This window comes from Gopherus evgoodei, chromosome 10 (genome assembly GCF_007399415.2).
Source record: "Gopherus evgoodei ecotype Sinaloan lineage chromosome 10, rGopEvg1_v1.p, whole genome shotgun sequence".
In the NCBI taxonomy this organism is placed as follows: Eukaryota; Metazoa; Chordata; order Testudines; family Testudinidae; genus Gopherus; species Gopherus evgoodei.
The window spans coordinates 68,849,449-68,867,319 of record NC_044331.1 but is presented as its reverse complement, the minus strand read 5'-3'; the positions used below and the strand labels follow the sequence as shown (position 1 = coordinate 68,867,319).

At 43.8% G+C, this 17,871-nt stretch overlaps 1 protein-coding gene across 1 annotated transcript in view; it reads right to left on the bottom strand.

The window, feature by feature from the left end:
* VPS35L (VPS35 endosomal protein sorting factor like) overlaps nucleotides 1–17,871 on the bottom strand; it is a 114,482-nt gene that overhangs the window by 61,865 nt on the left and 34,746 nt on the right. Inside the window, exons 10-16 of the mRNA XM_030578430.1 lie at nucleotides 14,789–14,885; nucleotides 10,948–10,995; nucleotides 9,716–9,809; nucleotides 6,347–6,424; nucleotides 5,725–5,847; nucleotides 3,653–3,699; nucleotides 28–139 (exon numbers count right to left, since the gene is read on the bottom strand). Of these exons, the coding sequence (XP_030434290.1) occupies nucleotides 28–139; nucleotides 3,653–3,699; nucleotides 5,725–5,847; nucleotides 6,347–6,424; nucleotides 9,716–9,809; nucleotides 10,948–10,995; nucleotides 14,789–14,885 (599 nt within the window). The remainder of the gene's footprint in view (nucleotides 1–27; nucleotides 140–3,652; nucleotides 3,700–5,724; nucleotides 5,848–6,346; nucleotides 6,425–9,715; nucleotides 9,810–10,947; nucleotides 10,996–14,788; nucleotides 14,886–17,871) is intronic.

The following is a 17,871-nucleotide window of genomic DNA, read 5'->3' as shown; positions in this document are numbered from 1 at the left end:
GAGTGCTTTAAATTGCAAAAAACTTACCTTGGGGAATCCAGATTCATCACACTCTTTAATCATGCCAATAAAATCCATAGATCTTGCAGCAATAAACTCTGCTCTGAATGCTGACATCACTGAATTCAACAGCAAGGCACTAAAAGGAACAGGACACAAATCAATGCAGATCACCATAAATTAAGTCACTTTTCATTGTCTAGTTTACATTAATCTGAACGTCAAAGAATGATTAAATACCACTCCATTTCTACTTTTTAAAAAAAGGGTTACCACCACCTGTTTGGGTGATGGGTTGATCAAGGGTTGGCAAAACAAGAAAATATTAAATCTGACAATGCCACACTTAACTGCAGGATATATAGAAAACCTAAGCCTGTACTTTCTTTGCTTAACTCCAAGGAAAACATTATTTTAAAGGCAATTAAATGAATTTTACATTAGATGTCTTACATAAAGATCAACTTTCTTCCAAGCTGAGAGCAGATTTCCTTTTATAGATTCATAGATTCTAGGGTCAGAAGGGACCAATGTGATCATCTAGTCCAACCTCCTGCACAAAGCAGGCCACAGAACCCTACCCATCCACTTCTATAACAAACCCCTAACCTATGCCTGAGTTATTGAACTCTTCAAATTGTGGTCTGAAGACCTCAAGATGCAGAGAATCCACCAGCAAGTGACCCATGCCCCACACTGCAGGGGAAGGTGAAAAACCTTCAGGGCCTCTGCCAATCTGCCCTGGAGGAAAATTCCTTCCAGACCCCAAATATGGCGATCAGCTAAACCCTGAGCATGTGGGCAAGACTCACCAGCCAGCACTCAGGAAAGAATTCTCTGCAGTAACTCAGATCCCGTCCCATCCAACATCCCATCACCAACCACTGGGCATACTTATCTGGCGATAATCAAAGATCAATTGCCAAAATTAGGCTCTCCCATCATACCATCCCTTCCATAAACTTATCAAGCTTAATCTTGAAGCCAGATATGTCTTTTGCCCCCACTACTCCCCTTGGAAGGCTGTTCCAGAACTTCACTCCTCTAATGGTTAGAAACCGTCGTCTAATTTCAAGTCTAAACTTCCTAGTGTCCAGTTTATACCCATTCGTTCTTGTGTCTACATTGGTACTAAGCTTAAATAATTCCTCTCCCTCCCTAATATTAATCCCTCTGATATATTTATGAAGAGCAAGCATATCCCTCCTCAGCCTTCTTTTGGCTAGACTAAACAAGCCAAGCTCTTTGAGTCTCCTTTCATATGACATGTTTTCCATTCCTCGGATCATCCTAGTAGCCCGTCTCTGAACCTGTTCCATGTTTAAGAAGGATGAATTCAAACTGGGAGACCAGAACTGCACACAGTATTCCAGGTGGGGTCTCACCAGCGTCTTATATAACGGTACTAACACCTCCTTATCTTTGCTGGATATACCTCGCCTAATGCATTCTAAAACCGCATTAGCTTTTTTAACGGCCATATCACATTGGCGGCTCATAGTCATCCTGTGATCTACCAATACCCTAAGGTCCTTCTGCTCCTCTGTTGCTTCCAACTGATGCGTCCCCAATCTATATCTAAAATTCTTATTATTAATCCCTAAGTGCATGACCTATTGCACTTTTAATACTGGCACATCACTCACCAAGCTGGAGACCATTGGCTATTCAGTAAAAAGGAACAGTAATATTGGGATAGTCTTTGTACATTTGCTGAACTAGTCTATATTCTTCTTCTGTCTGAAGTCCCTACAACTGAAAGTATCTTTTGGGATGGCGACAACCTCTACTGAAGCTTTGTTGCATTAACTAAGCTGTTGTTGCGAGGCTGATTTCTACTAAATGAGCTGATAGAACAGAAATAAATCCATACGATTATAGTAAAGGTGATTATTACTGTCTACAGATGTAATAACTGACACTTAAAATTTATATTGTAAATTAGCTGTTGAAGAGGCAGTATACTGCACTTCAGAAAAAGTAACTCAATTTGACACAGCATTTAAAAACAAACATTCAGGGCCAAATTGCACACCTTCCATCTTGACTTGTACTCCCAGCAGAGTTGATACTCAATCCTTCATTCCTTGGAAGTCAATAAAGTGAATACTGTGCAATTTATTGTGTGTAGGTCTTTTGCAGAACGGAAGTGAACAGGATTACAGTGATTAGCACTTAGTAGGAATTTGCCCTTGGCTTTGTCCACGCATTTCCATGCCACCAGCTGTTGTCCACAGCATGTTGCACAAGTCTGATGCTACCTTTTACCGAGAGATGGCTGAATTTTAGTGATATTGCATGTATGTAGTTTGTGAAGGGTTTAGGATTCAAAATTTAGCAATGAAAATCACTACATAAATCTAAAATATTCAACGAGGTGCACGTAAGAGCGCAGAAATTTGCCTATTGAGTCGTTAACCTACAAAACAATGGCCAGAGCTGGGTTATTCAATTTCCAATTAGCTACGCTGTGTAAGTATTGAAAAAGTCAAAAATAGACTGAAATTAGCACTTCATTAAAACACACAGGAAATTTCTCAGCTCTCTTGGTGCTACATTGTGAAATTTGCCTTGCTGCAAAACAAACAAGAGAGCTGGGCACAGACTAAGCAGAAAATCTGTCTTCACAACTCAAAATACTAGAAACTATTCAATTTAAAGACAAATGCTGTAGAATGGACCATAAATCTTTAGACAGAACCTAATACAGCGGAGTCTAAAAAGCATGATTTTTGCCCCTGTTAAAGCGATGTAAGACTGTCCTCCCCCTGATTTTGAGTCAAACTTCTCCACTCCTTAACTCAGTCACATGTTTGGTGTTACAGTATCTCTCTTTTGGTTAAAAGGGTAATGCATTTCTGGCTCTTCACTCAAAGCAGATTACATTAGCTCAGCATGCAGCAGAAAAATTCATCAGGTTTGCAAACAATTTTCACAGATCTTCTCCTTGCCCCCCAATAAACCAAACTGAAACCAAACAGTATAACTTGGGCCAAACCATGCTCACACAATTCAGAAAGAGGATTCAAGACTAGCAAGTAACCTTTCTGATCAGTCACTAAATACAGGTAAGCCTGTGCAGACCAGGCCAAACCACATTCCAGTTCAGGTTAATGTATGGAGATAGGATGAATTGTATTTGAAAACCATTTTCTGCTCATTTTTCTAGTTCAGACAGGGACTAAGTTAACTAGAAATGAATGCACATCCTTCCTGAGACAGGCTTGGAAGACTATTCTTAGCTTTAAAATGGCCCTGTTCAGTCACCTGCTCCATAGCCTCCCTCTCACAAGTATACACATACTGGCCAATTGCCAAAAGTAAAAAAGAGGAACAAAAGAAAATGTTGCACGTGTAGTTCCTAAAGGAAATGACAGGGAGCACAAAAGTATCATGGGGTTTAATCCTAGCTGAACTCTGGCTCATCTGACAATTGGGTCAATTAACTTTTTTGCTACAGCCAAACCCAGTGGAATTTTGAGTGAAAAAAAAAATTTCAGGGAGCACAGATACTACATCTCAGTTTCAATAGTTTAATAAAGTACTCCTGCAAAAAATAAAATGAGAAACATTATACAAAGAACTGGATTATAAGAGTGTAACACAAGAATTAGATTTCTGACTCATCGTCTGTTGACTATGCAGTACTTACTTGTTCCCCAGTTTCTTGCATCTCTCCATCATCTCAGTAAGCAGAATCTATAACGGTGATTTCATTCAAATTAAGAAGTGTGGCCCACACAAATAAAACATCCTCACAGCTTTTGGTAAACTGTACATTAACTAGAGGTGAATTTCATTACCTAGCAACTACGTTCCAATACTCTTATTTAACACTACAACTAGTCAAAAGAAAATATTGTGGGTGGTGCAATATAAAACAAACATATTGCATGAATATAGTATCATCTTAACCTGACTTGATACTTTATTTTATAAAAGTCAAGTTTCCTTGTCTTTAGTCATGTCTAGAAAAGGTTCTCTCTCTGAAAAATGACAAGGTCAATTACCTCTGGCAAGAGAGGGGAATATCACTAGCTCTTTACTGCAGAATGCAGACACACTGTTTGAAGTTTTAAGTAGCTTGTTGGCCATGTTAAGCAATTGCAAAGCCCACAGCTTGCCAATTTTTTCCTCACTAGCTTATTTCAGCATGACAAAAGAAACTGAATAGAATCAGAAGATCAAGAAAGCAAGACGATACCAGCCAACAGGACAGTAAGAAAACGCGGTATTGACTATAAATTTAAATGTTCTCAGTTGTGCTTTAATATAATTCCTTATTATTATTTCCAATATACATATATTTTTCCTGTGTACAAGAGTTTAAAAATGTATGCTTAGATCTATTGGGGTTTAATCTATTCTTCTCTAAATATGAGAAAAAGCTGATTTCCAAGATGATAATTTTTAAACAAGCCTTTAAACAAGGAGGCAGTCATAGCAAATTTAAGTTCTCCCCATGACTGGACTTCCTTCAGCTTTCCTCTCAAATGATAAAGTGTTGCAATGTCTCCTCCAAAATTAATTTCTGTTTCAGACTATTTTTAGACAGATTATAACATTATGTTGATCATGTTTATAAATTTAAAAAGATGCAATTTGCATTGCTAAGTTGACAAAGCAGTGCAAAGAACAGCATCATGAGGTTCTAATGCAAAATCAAAGATCTCTAGATTGGTCCCAGGAGATACGTTCTGCAGAGTCCTGCACAAAGCAATCAGCTGTGCATTTTGGTGTGGGTGAGGTTTCACCTTTAAAATGTCTTTAGCATCTTCATTATTTAAAAGCATTTATATTATTTAGATTCTACACAATCTGTAAACATGTACTACAACAAGAATGGCTTTATATTGGCTCTACTTATTTGATTATTGTTAAGGCTTGTTAGCACTTCTTTCATACACACACCTATTACCCCTATGCTGCCCTTGATTTGCATTACTTGTACTTTGTACTTAGAAAATACGGTTTATTATTATTATTGTGGTTGAGATAAAATTTTCCAATCACTTGTTCTGGTGCAAATTTTGATTACAGCTAGCACTATATTTTTATCCCACCAGTCATATCAGACAGAGAAGAAGTTCCCTATTTTATTTACTTATACCCACAGTTCTGTTTCTGTACTTCTGTTTATATTAAAACTATATGAAAGGGAAATCTAGAACTTAGTTTTTATAAGAAACTTCCAAGTTTTCATCAGCTTAGTGCAATAACGAAGTTGACCTATTTTAGTCCGTTGTGTAATATTACATTTATTCTTTAACTTTGCCTTATAATTTTAAACTTAATATCTACAACTAAAAATAATTATGAACCCACTTATGCCTCCTTCACTATGGTTTTGTTTTTACACTTACTAGTCCTTTCACATTGGCCTTTTTGTCTTTTCAAGCACTCTTACTAGAAATTATTTATGGTTACTTAGAATGTAGGCACTTAAGAGCATTGCAAGCATCTTAGCTAACTATGTAAAGCCCCGTGTATATTTACAGCACTATAACTATATCTGTTGTTAATATCACTCACATAAGCTTTGATCATTTTTCAATTCAAGTTTGAATATAGCATCCCAGGTCCTGCATCAATATGTACTAAATAGCCTAGCAATGAACAATTACCATAGGAATCTATAATATCTTTTAAAAATCAGATATTGTATACGTTCTTTGTTCTGGCTAACTATCAAGCATTTATTTACATGGTGAATATATCATTTACCTCGGGAGCACGGTACGCAATACACTGTAAAATCCAATCTATAGCAGGAGAGTAGAGAGTCAAATACAATGGAATCTCCACACACTGCACTACCAGCTGATTCTGAACAGTATCTCCATGCATCTGTAAAGGAAGGAAACGATGAAGGAGCTGCCAATGTGGGGAAAAAGGTGTCTGGGGCTACGAGTAACTGGAAACAAAAATCTTGAAGTTATAGGTTTACTGAAAGCTTTGAGAGACCAGGATCACTGAATAACACAGTATGCTCAACAAGTATTCTGGATATTTTCCTGAATTCGGAAGAAATATACAGTGGGCACTATTTACAATTTGGGCATACACCATGTACAGTAGATACTTTTACTACAATATGTGCAGTATTTCCTATTCTAAATATAGGAAATACCACAGTAAAGGTAAATAGTGCAGTCTAGTAATCATCAATTTTGCTGGTGACATCTATTGGATGGTGAAATTACACTTTTTTCAGATTCACAGTTACAAAAATATTTACTACTCTAGCTTCAAGCACTTGTAAAGGGATTTGTAAAAAAGCATTTTCATCATAGGTTGCTCAAAGAACACCCTTATTTCATCGCTCAGGCAATACATATTTACTTACTTGCTTAAATGTTAGAAGGAAGTCAAAAAAATTCTTGTTAAGGCTCTCTTTAAGATGAGGAGCCACTTCCATCCCAACCTAGATTCAAAGAAAAAGAAAAATTGTATCTGTACCACTTACCATGCTCCTTCAGCTATGAAACAGAGTTATTCGCCAGGGAAATAAGTATATTCACACACATATCAATAAGATGAAGATACTATAGCAGAGAACTGAACAGAGTGCTTTTTGCCCATCATTATCCCTGCCTCACTAGGAAGTGATACTATGGCCCTGTCCACTGAGATGAGAACTGGGCTGGCTACTATTGTGTTTAAACGAGGTTGTTGAGAACAGGTCCTAGTATGGTGTTCATGACAAAAAACTAGCATTATAATGTTAGGAAAAGCCAGATTTAAGGCTGCCCTTTGGTGCATCCATTCTTTGCACTGAATGAAGCAAGGGTCCTGTGGAAAAAAATAGTACAGGACTGCGTAATTAAAGACTATTGTAATGCATAAACATGTAGGGGGTTGAATTAAGAGATCACAGGCAATTTTAAGTCTAACCTTTCCTAATTCTTGAGTGCTTGATTTTGCAACCTAAAATAATGACTTTTTAATGCAGAGGTTTTTTTACTATAATTCCTTTACTATAATTGTTTTTTAGAAAATAAAAAAAAAGATAATTTTTTTTATGTGCAAGCGTAAGAGAAGAGAAACTGGAACACAAATGACTCATGAAAAAGCAATAAGTCAGTTACGTTAAAAAAACAAACAAACCCAAAATCAGCTTTTAAGACTCCTCTTCTATCACTTTGCTCACCCAAGGCCTGATCATGAGAGGCACCTGCCACTCCCACTGACTTTGTCAGAAGCTGCAGGTACCCAGCATTCGCCCAGACCAAGCATCTCTAGCCTTTATATTTTGTTTCTATTTGAGTCATATAAGCTTTAGAAAAATACATTGCCCTATGAACTTTCCACAGAGAGAACTGGTTCTTTGATTCAATTCAACAGCAGAGATCTCTCAATATAACGATGCTGCTGCTTTACAGATCTTATTTGTACCTGCACTACAGCTTCATTATTTATTCCAAAATTTCAGAGAGAGAATGGTCTAAACATCAGTTGTCAGAACCCCACTGATTTGGGGGAAAACTGGGAAACTGAAAGGGGGGAAAAGGGGATATATGTAGCTGCTACCATCTGACTAGCATACCCACAGCTTTCAGCACCTATGCAATTATCTGTTGATCAAACAAGTAGTTGATGGCAACCATTAATACCTTCCAGCACAACGGCAACCGCCATCTCACCTCTGCTCATCCCCCCGATAGAGTTTAACAATCATCCAGGATGTCGTGATTATCTCCCAGACAGAAAGAATAATAATGATTAGGAGGGGTTGGGGGTGCGCACACCTGGCATAGCGGGAGGGAGAATGAGACATACAAAACTCCTTGGGGAACAACTGGGGGGCAGGGCAGACAGACTCTGGCATCGGGATGAGACTGGGGGACCTTGCTGTTAGGAGAGGCGGGGATGGGAATGCACAAAGAGCCCTTACCATAGGGCAGTGGTTCCCAAACTTTTAACAACCTGTGAACCCCTTTCACTAAAGTGTCAAGTCTAGCGAACCCCTCCTAAAAATGAATATTTCCAGGGATTTTCTCTTTTACCCAAGTATAAATTATAAAAGCAGTGATCTTGAAAATATAAAATTTGTTTTTATGACATGCTTATTACACACTATTATTATTTATCACAGTATTTTTATTACATTATTAAAACAGCAACACTCTTCTAAGATCTCACTTCTGTAGCTTGTATCACTTTGACTAAGCCTGTTATGAGACAAGGCTCCTAAGTCTCATCAAGGAGCATCAGATGTGAAGCAACATGAAGGTATTTAAGAAGCCAACTCAAAGAGTTCCTCCTACACAAGCATTCAGGGCTTGAGCAGTCCAGGCAAACAACGCACGTTACAACGAAGCTTAAACTTGTTCTTTATAATAATTTTAAAAAACAATACTAGCTGCCAATTTAAGTTTAAAAACAGCAAAAAATATCCACCTCCCTTTCCATTTCTTATAAGGAGTCCTGAAGTTTACATCTCCTCAGTGTGATAGATATGCTTGCTTCAATCTGCTTAGCTCTTGGACGTCCAGGGGCTCCAGGCCGCTGGCCCGGTGCTGCCTGGGGTTCTTAGGAACAGCTCTGTCCGTCATTAGGGAATTTTTTTCCCCCGAGAACCTCCTGTAATATTTCACGAACCCTGGTCTGGAAACCACTGCCATAGAGGGAAGAATGGGATTCCTGGAATGGGGGAACACAGAACTCCCTTATGTGGAAAATTGGGAGGCCCTTATATGAGGGAAGGAGGGGCACACAGAGCACCTAACATGGAGGGAGGAGGGGGATTTTGGGTGCACACAAAAGCCTTGGTGGGCGGTGATTGGAGGGAGTTGCAGCAAGTCCCTGAAATAGAGGGGAAGGGAGAATGGCACACAGGGAGCTTATAGGGGAAACCAAGGAGCCACTAGTGCATGTAATAAGCTCAGCCTACGCAAGATGCAACCCCCTAGTTTTTAAAACACAACATAAAATTAACACTTTTTCATCATGAAACTCATCAAGCCATCCTCCAAAAGCAGATGCTCTCATGGCATGAACAGGGAGACTATGAATTCAAGTAGAATGAAAGCTTGTATGGTACCTCTGAAAAGCCATGAAGCCATGCTTAGCACTCATATAGCAGTCTAATACCACAAAGCTACAAGCTTTCTTTATGACTCAATCCCCAATTTTCCTCTTCCCTCAGGAGAGAGTACTGGCAGGACAAGCTTGGAAAATTAGTTTTTAATTACTATGATTATTATAGGCAATTATGCAGCAGGTTTTCAAATTGTGATTATAATGGAAAAGTTATCCTATCTTGCAATTTTCTAAGAGGAGGAACAGAAACGCTTTTTAGGTCAGAGAAAAGTGGCCACTAATTAAAATCAGGCCACTCAGAGGACTGAGGGGGCCTTGGGTCTTTGGCGGCAGTGGGTCCTTCCGCTCCAGGACCCGCCGAAGTCCCCTGAAGACCTGCAGCGGGGGGCCCCCTGCCACTGAATTGCTGCTGAAGACCCAGAGCACAAGAAGCTCTGGCGGCCCCAGTCCCATGAAAGTTTTCCGGGGGCCCCAGAGCGAATGAAGGACCCTGCTCCAGGGGCCCCAAAAATTCTTGTGGGGGCCCCTGCGGGACCTGGGGCAAATTGCCCCACTTGCCCACCCCCGGGCGGCCCTGATTAAAATCTTCCTTTAATGGCAGGTGAGGCTGCAGTAAGAGAGAAATATACCATTGATACAAGCTCACTTTAAATAATGTTAAATGGTAGCCTACCCTGCACAGGTACGCCCTTGCATAGACTGCAACCAGTGGATCTCCAATTCCTCTAATCATAGTCGTTAGTCGCGGGAGACATTCTGAAATTCCCCTGTTAAGATTTTTAAAAAATTAAATGTTGAAGTTTAAGAATTGATCAGAGCACCACAACACATACTATAACTTGAAAGGCTGCACTATTAAATTTAAATCGGAGCAAGAATTCGAGGAACGAAGGAAAGTCATATTAGCACGAAGTCTAATTTAGAAGTAAAATGTCACTAAGTAAAATGTCCTCTAAGTAACATAGACATGAATTATGCTACTTGCCTTAGGAGCAGCCAGGCTACGTACTGGAGAGTTGCAAAGAGCTGGGGGACTGATGGAAGGAAAGAAGCCTTTCCTCTAGACTGGAGAAGCTGGAGCTTCTCTCTGGTTGCAGTGCAGTCTCAGGGATGCAGCAGCCCAAAAGCCTCAGAGGCAGTTGATCTATGATGGCCAGGGAATCTCCTAGTCAGTCACAGATCCACTGGCTGCACTTCACTCCCAATTTCACCTACTATGGTTATAAGGAGGGACTCACCACAAAGCTGTTGCATGCACGTCGTGCAGGATGCTAATACCCCTCCTGCCCCTCCAACACACACCTGCACTGGCACAAGTGTGATCAGACCCATACTGGGAGACCCAAAAATAATCAAGCTATCGTTGTAGAGCCATTGAGACTATAGTATTCATTTTAGCAATTAACTGAAAAGGCCCATTAGTCTTGAGGGGCTATTTTTAAAATAATATTGATTCAGTTCTGCTTGGAGCCTATTCCCTACTACTTTCCAGGCTCATTGCCTCTACCTTGTTTCCCCACCTTACCTTTAGCCTGGTTACTGACCTATCTATTTCTCTCGCTGTGTTACCCTCTCTTTTACCTTCAGCCACCTCCCATCAATTTTGCTTTCCTTTCAGTTTTGTAAACCACACCTCCTCCCCCCAAAATGCTTGACCTTCCATTCAGACTACACTTATGCAAGTGCTTTGAGTGGATGCATCAGTATGTCACCACCTGTGCTAATATTTTACCTTGATGGAATTCGTATCAGGAGCCCAAAGCAATCAATATTGCCCCCTCCAAAAGCATAGAAGATTCCTGCCATTATTGATAATGGAACTTGCATACTTAATTCCCTACATACTACTTTAACATGTACCCATTTGTTGGCTGTCCATATTTATTAACTGCATGTTAGCCTTACATTTTGGACAGAAACTTGTTGCATTTCAGTATTGCTGCTTCCACATAGCTGCAACAAAACCAAGTTAAGGAAAAAATTTCTAAGATGTACTCCTTTTAAGAAAAACAAAACTACTCCCGTGACAGACTGAAAATATCCTGTAATATACTGAACCAACCTTATGGAACTAAAGATAGCCCTAATTCAATAAGATTTCATTTAAGCCCATTTGGGACACACTGTATGTACATTAATGTGTTGTTGCAGCAGTAGGGTTGCCAGGTGTCCAATTTTTGACCAGAATGCCTAGTCGAAAAGGGAGCCTGGCAGCTCCAGTCAGCACTGCTGACCAGGCCATTAAAAGTCCAGTCAGCAGTGCAATGGGGCTAAGGCAGGCTTCACACAGCTTCCAGAAGCAGCGGAATGTCCCCTCTCCAGTACCTACAGCTCCATACACTGCCCCTTCCCCAAGCGCCAGCTCTGCAGCTCCCAATGGCTAGGAACGGGGACAGCGTGTGCAGACAGGACAGCACACACAGCCACCAGGGTGCACCTCCATGTAAGAGCCAGAGGGAGGACATGCCACAGCTTCCATGAACTGCTTGAGGTAAGCACCATCCAGATCCTGCATCCCTGACCTCCTCCCGCACCCCCGACCCCTGCCCAAGCCCCAGCCCTGATCCCACTCCCATCATCCAAACCCCTTGGCACCAGCCCACAGCACCCTCTTATACCCCAACCCCTCATTCCCAGCCCCACCTCAGAGTCTGCACCCCCATCCAGAGCTCTCACACAGCGCATCCCCCTACCCCAGCCCAGAGCTCCCTCCCACACTCCAAACCCCTCAGCCCCCTCCTACATCCCAAATCCCTCATGCCTAGCCCACCAGAGCCCTCACCCCCTCCCACAACCCAACACCCCTTGAGCCAGCCCTGTAAAAATGAGCGAGTGAGGGTGGAGAGAGTGAGCAACAGAGGGAGGGAGTAGGGGTGGAGCCTCGAAGAAGAGGCGGGACTCAGAAGAAGGGCTGGGCAGGGGTATTTGGTTTTGTGCAAGTAGAAAGCTGGCAATCCTATGTGGCAGTGTATGTACCTTTTCTAATAGGGGGGAGGAATGCTAATGTACTTCCTCCATTGTCAACCCTTTGAAGTCAGCCCCTGGAGAGAGATGCATATACTGGTTCAAATTGGATTCTCCAGAGACTAACAGACAAAGGAAATACTTTTGGATAAAAGTCTGGGGAGGGGTTAATCTGTCTCCAGCATTCTTCCTGCTCCAGCAAAAGGACTCCTGGTCCACGCAGGGGCCTCAGTCCTTAGGGGAGGATTGTAAAGACTTGGCCTATGAGGCCTCATAAGACTGGGGGCTTGTTCTGAGTCAGGATGCTCTGATGAACTTTTAACCATAAGCAGTGGTGAGTTGCAGCTGCTTCACACCAGTTCGCAAGAACCGATTATTAAATTTAGAAGCCGCTGTAGAACCAGGGTTGGCGGGTGGGCAAACTCCGGTCTGTGGGCCACATCCGGCCCGCAGGACCATCCTCTCTGGCCCGCCTGAGTTCTCAGCTGGGGAGGCTCTCCCGGCCCCTCCTCTGCTTCCCCTCCTCGCAGAGCGCCAGCGCGCCACACTGCTGGCACCAGCGCTCTGGGCAGCTCTGCAGCTCCTGCCACTTTGAGCAGCATGGTAAGGGGGCTGGGCCAGGGCTGGTAGGAGGGGTTGGATTAGGGGCAGGGAGTGGTTGGAGGGGGCGGGGGGCACTCGGAGTTCCATGGGTCTTTCGGGGGGGTGGTGGTGGATGGGGTTGGGGCAGTCAGGGGACAGGGAGTGGGGCAAACTGGGTAGGGGGTGGGGTCCTGGGAGGCAGTCAGGGTGGGGGGTCTCAGGAGGGGGTGGTCAGGGGACAAGAAGTGGGGGGGGGTTGATGGGTTGCGGGTTCTGAGGGGGGAAGGACGTGGGTTGGGGTCGGATGGGGGGGTGACAGGCACATGGGGCTTGTACTCACTGCGCAGTTCCCTACTGGGTCTTCGGTGGCACTGCAGCGGGGGGTGTGTGTGTGTGTGTGTGTGCGCGCGCATGTCTTCACTTGCTCCAGGATTTCGGCTGAGTGAAGACCCCACCACCACCGAGGACCTGGTAGGGAACCGGTTATTAGGATTTTGAGATCTCATAATTCACCATAAGGATGACCCTTGGATGGGGTATTAAAAGACTGGACTTGCCAGAGCTCATGTGAGAGCTGGGATGAACTCTGGTAAGCTTATTATTGTGCGTGTAAATTCTTTTATTGTTTTTAAGATGACTGCTCTGTAATGCTTCATATCGTAAGAATAAGGTACGCTTGCTTAGAAAGAGCTGCATGGTAACATCTCTGTAACAATTACATTGTTATCCATCTCTGAAGAGCAGGCAGGTACCCTTGTGCAACCTTTCTGTGCTGGAATTACATAGTGAAGGCAGGGGAACTGTGCAACCTGAGACTATCCCAGTCAGAATGGGGAGAGGGACACGGACCCACGTCTCCACCCAAAAGAGGAAACAGCTGGGGAGCTGAAGGCCAAGAGTGGGTGCCATGCCCTTGCTAAACCACTGAGGGGAAATACAGGTACAGTTGCCCTGAACTGTGACAACTCCCTGACTATGAAATTAATTTCTCTTGGGCATCACATGGTAAGGGTATTCTAACACCTAATATCGTTAGCTGTACTACTTGTTTTGTGGCTTTTATAGGTTTCCCATTTAGTTTTCAAATATGTCCAGTTTATAGCATGTAAACTCAACTTAATAAACCATCATCATTATGTGCTGCCATGCCCCACCACCAAGGCACTCAGGCTACCGGGGCGGCTCCGGGCACCAGCGCTCCAAGCGCGTGCCTGGGGTGGCAAGTCACCGGGGGCACTCTGCCGGTAGCCGCTAGGATGGCAGGTACAGTGCCTTCAGCGGCTTGGCTGTGGAGGGTCCGCTGGTCCTGTGGCTTCAGCGGACCTCCTGCAGGCACACCTGCGGGAGGTCCGCTGAAGCCGTGGGACCAGCGGACCCTCCATGCTTGGGGCGGCAAAATGTCTAGAGCTGCCCCTGTCAGACTACAGTACCACATGATTCAAGGAATTTGAAAAAACTTCAAAGCTCAAAATCCAAACAAAACTAAAGGGGTCAATATAAACAGGGAGAAGGAAGGGCTGGGAGGAAAAGCTCAATATGGGGTTACCAGAAATTTTGGAAGTTAACAGGTCTGTGTTACCATTAAAACCCTATAGACACTTGGATTTCTGATTCAACTACTACACAATTAAGATTTAGTCCAAGTTGGAATTCACTCTCAATGCAAAACCTGGGGCAGGGATCTGTTCTGTTTCGATAGTGCCCAGCACAATGGAGTCTTGGACAGACACTATAGTAACAAAAATCATACAATTATAATAAAACAATTGTGAGCTCCATTTGCCTTATTCTGAAGAGAAAAATGGTCCAGCTGTTAGGGTACTAACCTATGTCTTGGGAGATTGAGGTTCAATTTCCTGCTCTACTAAAATCTGACTGTATAACCTGGGTCAAATCACCTAGCTTCTATGTGCCTCAGTTAGTTCCCCATCTGTTAAAAAGATGGTAATAACAGTACTTCACTACCTCACAGGGGTGTTAGTGAAGATAAAAACAATAAAGAGGTATTCAAATACTGTTGTGATGGGGGGCATATAAACACGTAAGATAGACATATTTTCAAACTAAAACCTGAGGTGATGATTATTGTTTAGATTGTCAACATAAACTTCACTACCTTCTCATATTACTTTAATTCCTTTCAAAACTTCAGCCATAATAGTGTACCATTTTGACAGTCAAACTCATTTGAAAAGGATACAATCTGGGAATGAGCTCTCTGATTGAAGCAATCTTGAAGAACCAGTTTAAACAGGTTTCTTTGGCAGTATCATTAACACTTTCTGGAGTAAAATTATCTGCAGAAACAAAGCCAGAGCCAAGCATATTACATTTAGTTCTGAATTAAATTACATTAGTTACATTTATTTAAAATGGCACATTGGGTATTTTCCTTTTAAAAAGAAGTTAAACATACGGTAATGAACTGGACAATGTAATTCTAGGATCTCCTTTCCAGCAATACAGACAACTGCTTGACTGCAAACTTGGAGTGAGTAGCAATGCTGGGTTCCCAGAGCTCCACTTCTATTTTGTAGTAATATTGATTTATTTCATTTGGTCTAATTCCTGATGTCAACCCAATAGTTCATAATATACACTGTTATTATTTTAGAGCTAGACATGTAACTCCTATGTAATCATCATACGGAAGAGCTGAGAAATAGTGTTCTTTATCGTCCTCTCTGCTTTTGTCTCCTCGCACGCTCCCGCTCCTTACGCTCACCTTCTCTAGGGTTGCCAACTTGCCCCATCCCCTGCCCTGTCGTTTCTCCAAGATCCCACTCCCTCTCATTTCATTCCCCCGTCCCTCCGATGCTCGCTCTCCCCCACCCTCGCTCACTCATTTTCACTGGGTTGAAGGGCAGTGTGGTGGGGTGCAGCAGGGATGAGGGCTCCAAATGCGGGCTCTGGGGTGGTGCAGGGGGATGAGGGGTTTAGGGTGCGGGGGGGATGGGATGTGGGCTCCCCAGAAGCAGTGACAACTCCCTCCAGCTCCCAAGCGGAGGCACGACCATATGGCTCTGCCCATGCATACAAGCATCACCCCCTCAGCTCCCACTGGCCACGGTTCCTGGCCAATGGGAGCTGCTGAGCTGGTGCTGAGGCAGTGCACAGAGCCTCCATCACTGCCCCTCCACCTAGGAGCCAGAGGGAGATGCCGGCAGCTTCCAGGTATGGGGCCTACCTGCACCGCCAACTGGACTTTTAATGGCCTGGTCAGAAGTGTTTACCAGAGCCGCCAGGGTCCCTTTTCAGCTGGGCTTTCTGGTCAAAAAATTGGACACCTGGCAACCCTAACCTCCTCCTCTGTAGAAGCCTAAGAATCTCACTTTTTGAGTAGTGGGATTGTGACAAGAACAAGAAGTGTTGCCCCCTGTCAACCCTCAAAGAGATAACTGGGGATTCTTAAGAAATTAATACAATTAATATGTAACTCTACAGATCGGGCTACAGATTAGCACCCACAGATGGGACCCCGATGGGCACACAGGAACAATCTCCCTACGCGGGATAGGAACTAATTTAACTAATCTCTCAGTCAGAATTTAATGCTAGTCAGAAATACTGTAACTCACCAGGGACTTCCTCTTTTTCCTCAGCTGTTTCTTTTCTTTGTTTCTGTGTCTCTAGTATACTACTTCTACTTTTCTTAGTTGATTAATAACAGATACATGAGCACATCTGCAGATACCTAACCATAAGAGGGCCATGGTAACGAACTGACGTATATAATAATAAACTGAAATCACTGATATACTAACCGTTCGGAGGACACTCCAACATTAGTAAGGTGAGGATATACAAATAAGGAAAAAGGGGAAACTCCCCTACTGAATATGCATCAAACAGTGGCATCGCAGCCTAGAAGCGGAAGGAGATGTAGGGCTTGTCTACATCATAAAGTTGCAGCGCTGGTGAGGGGGTTACAGCGCTGCAACTTAGAAGGTGTACACATCTGCAGGGCATCGCCAGCGCTGCAACTCCCTGTTTGCAGCGCTGGCCGTACTCCCGTTTTGTCTCGGGTGTAGAGGATCCAGCGCTGGTGATCCAGCGCTGGTAATCAAGTGTAGACACTTACCAGCGCTTTTCTTGACCTCCGTGGAATAAGCAGGTATCGCAGCATACCTGAGGAAGCCTCTCTGGTAATCAAGCAGGTCTCCTTCCCCGGTTTGCTCTCGCGTTCCCCGAACCCCCCGTGCAAGCAGGTCTCCTTCCCTGCGGTTTGCTCTCGCGTTCGCCAAACCCCCCTTGAAGCCGCCCAACAGCGCTGCAGTGTGGCCACATCTAACACCACTTGCAGTGCTGGTTGCTGTAAGTGTGGCCACTCTGCAGCGCTGGCCCTATACAGCTGTACTAATACAGCTGTAACAACCAGCGCTGCAAAATTGTAGATGTAGACATACCCGTAGTCTTTGGGAGGTGTCAGAAATGGCCACTGGTAATGAGGGGGAAGGTGATGGTGATGAGGAAGATGATCATAGATGGCTAACGTGGTATGAGTATATGGATGTGCAGATGTACATTTTGCAGCAACTTTATCTATCTTACTGAGTTGGGCGTTTGTGACTGGTAAATATAGTAATAAATTATTTGTAAATATAGAGGAGTTCCTATAGTGTGAATGTTGCAACTGTGCACATCGGGGTTCCCAACTATACAATAATTTGAATAATACCGGGTCCGATCTTGGGACAAGAACCTGTCAACCCTCAATACTTGGGGTTTCAGTTGGGCCACTTATCTGTTCAAAGTTCATAGGCCTCAAGCCTTATGCTAACTTGCCAGCCTGCTTTTTCATTTCATCTGGGCCGTGGCAAGTCTCTGCACTGCGGGCCGGAAGCCCCAGGTCTCAGCACCCTCTGCAGGGCTGGAGCCATAAGTGCCAGCTCACCCTGCTGCAGGGGGAAGCTGGGGTTGCCAGGCCATTGAAAGTCCTGTCAGCTCCATGCAGCTCCCAGAAACAACACACGTCTCTGCAGCCCCTAGGAGCTGGGGTGATCAGGGAAGCTCAGCACACTGCCCCCACCTCCAGTGCTGGCTCCACAGCTCCCACTGGCCAAGAACCATGGCCGATGGGAGCTGTGGGGACGGCGCCTGCCGGCACAGGCAGTGCACACCGCACAGAGTCACCTGTCCCCTCTGCCTAGGGGCTGGACATGGGGGCCACTTCTGGGAACAGAACAGAGCCAGGGCAGGCAAGAAGCCTCCTTAGCACCATTGCGCAACCGATCGAGAGCCGCCTGAGGTAAGCGCTGGCCAGAGCTCGCACCCTGAACCCTC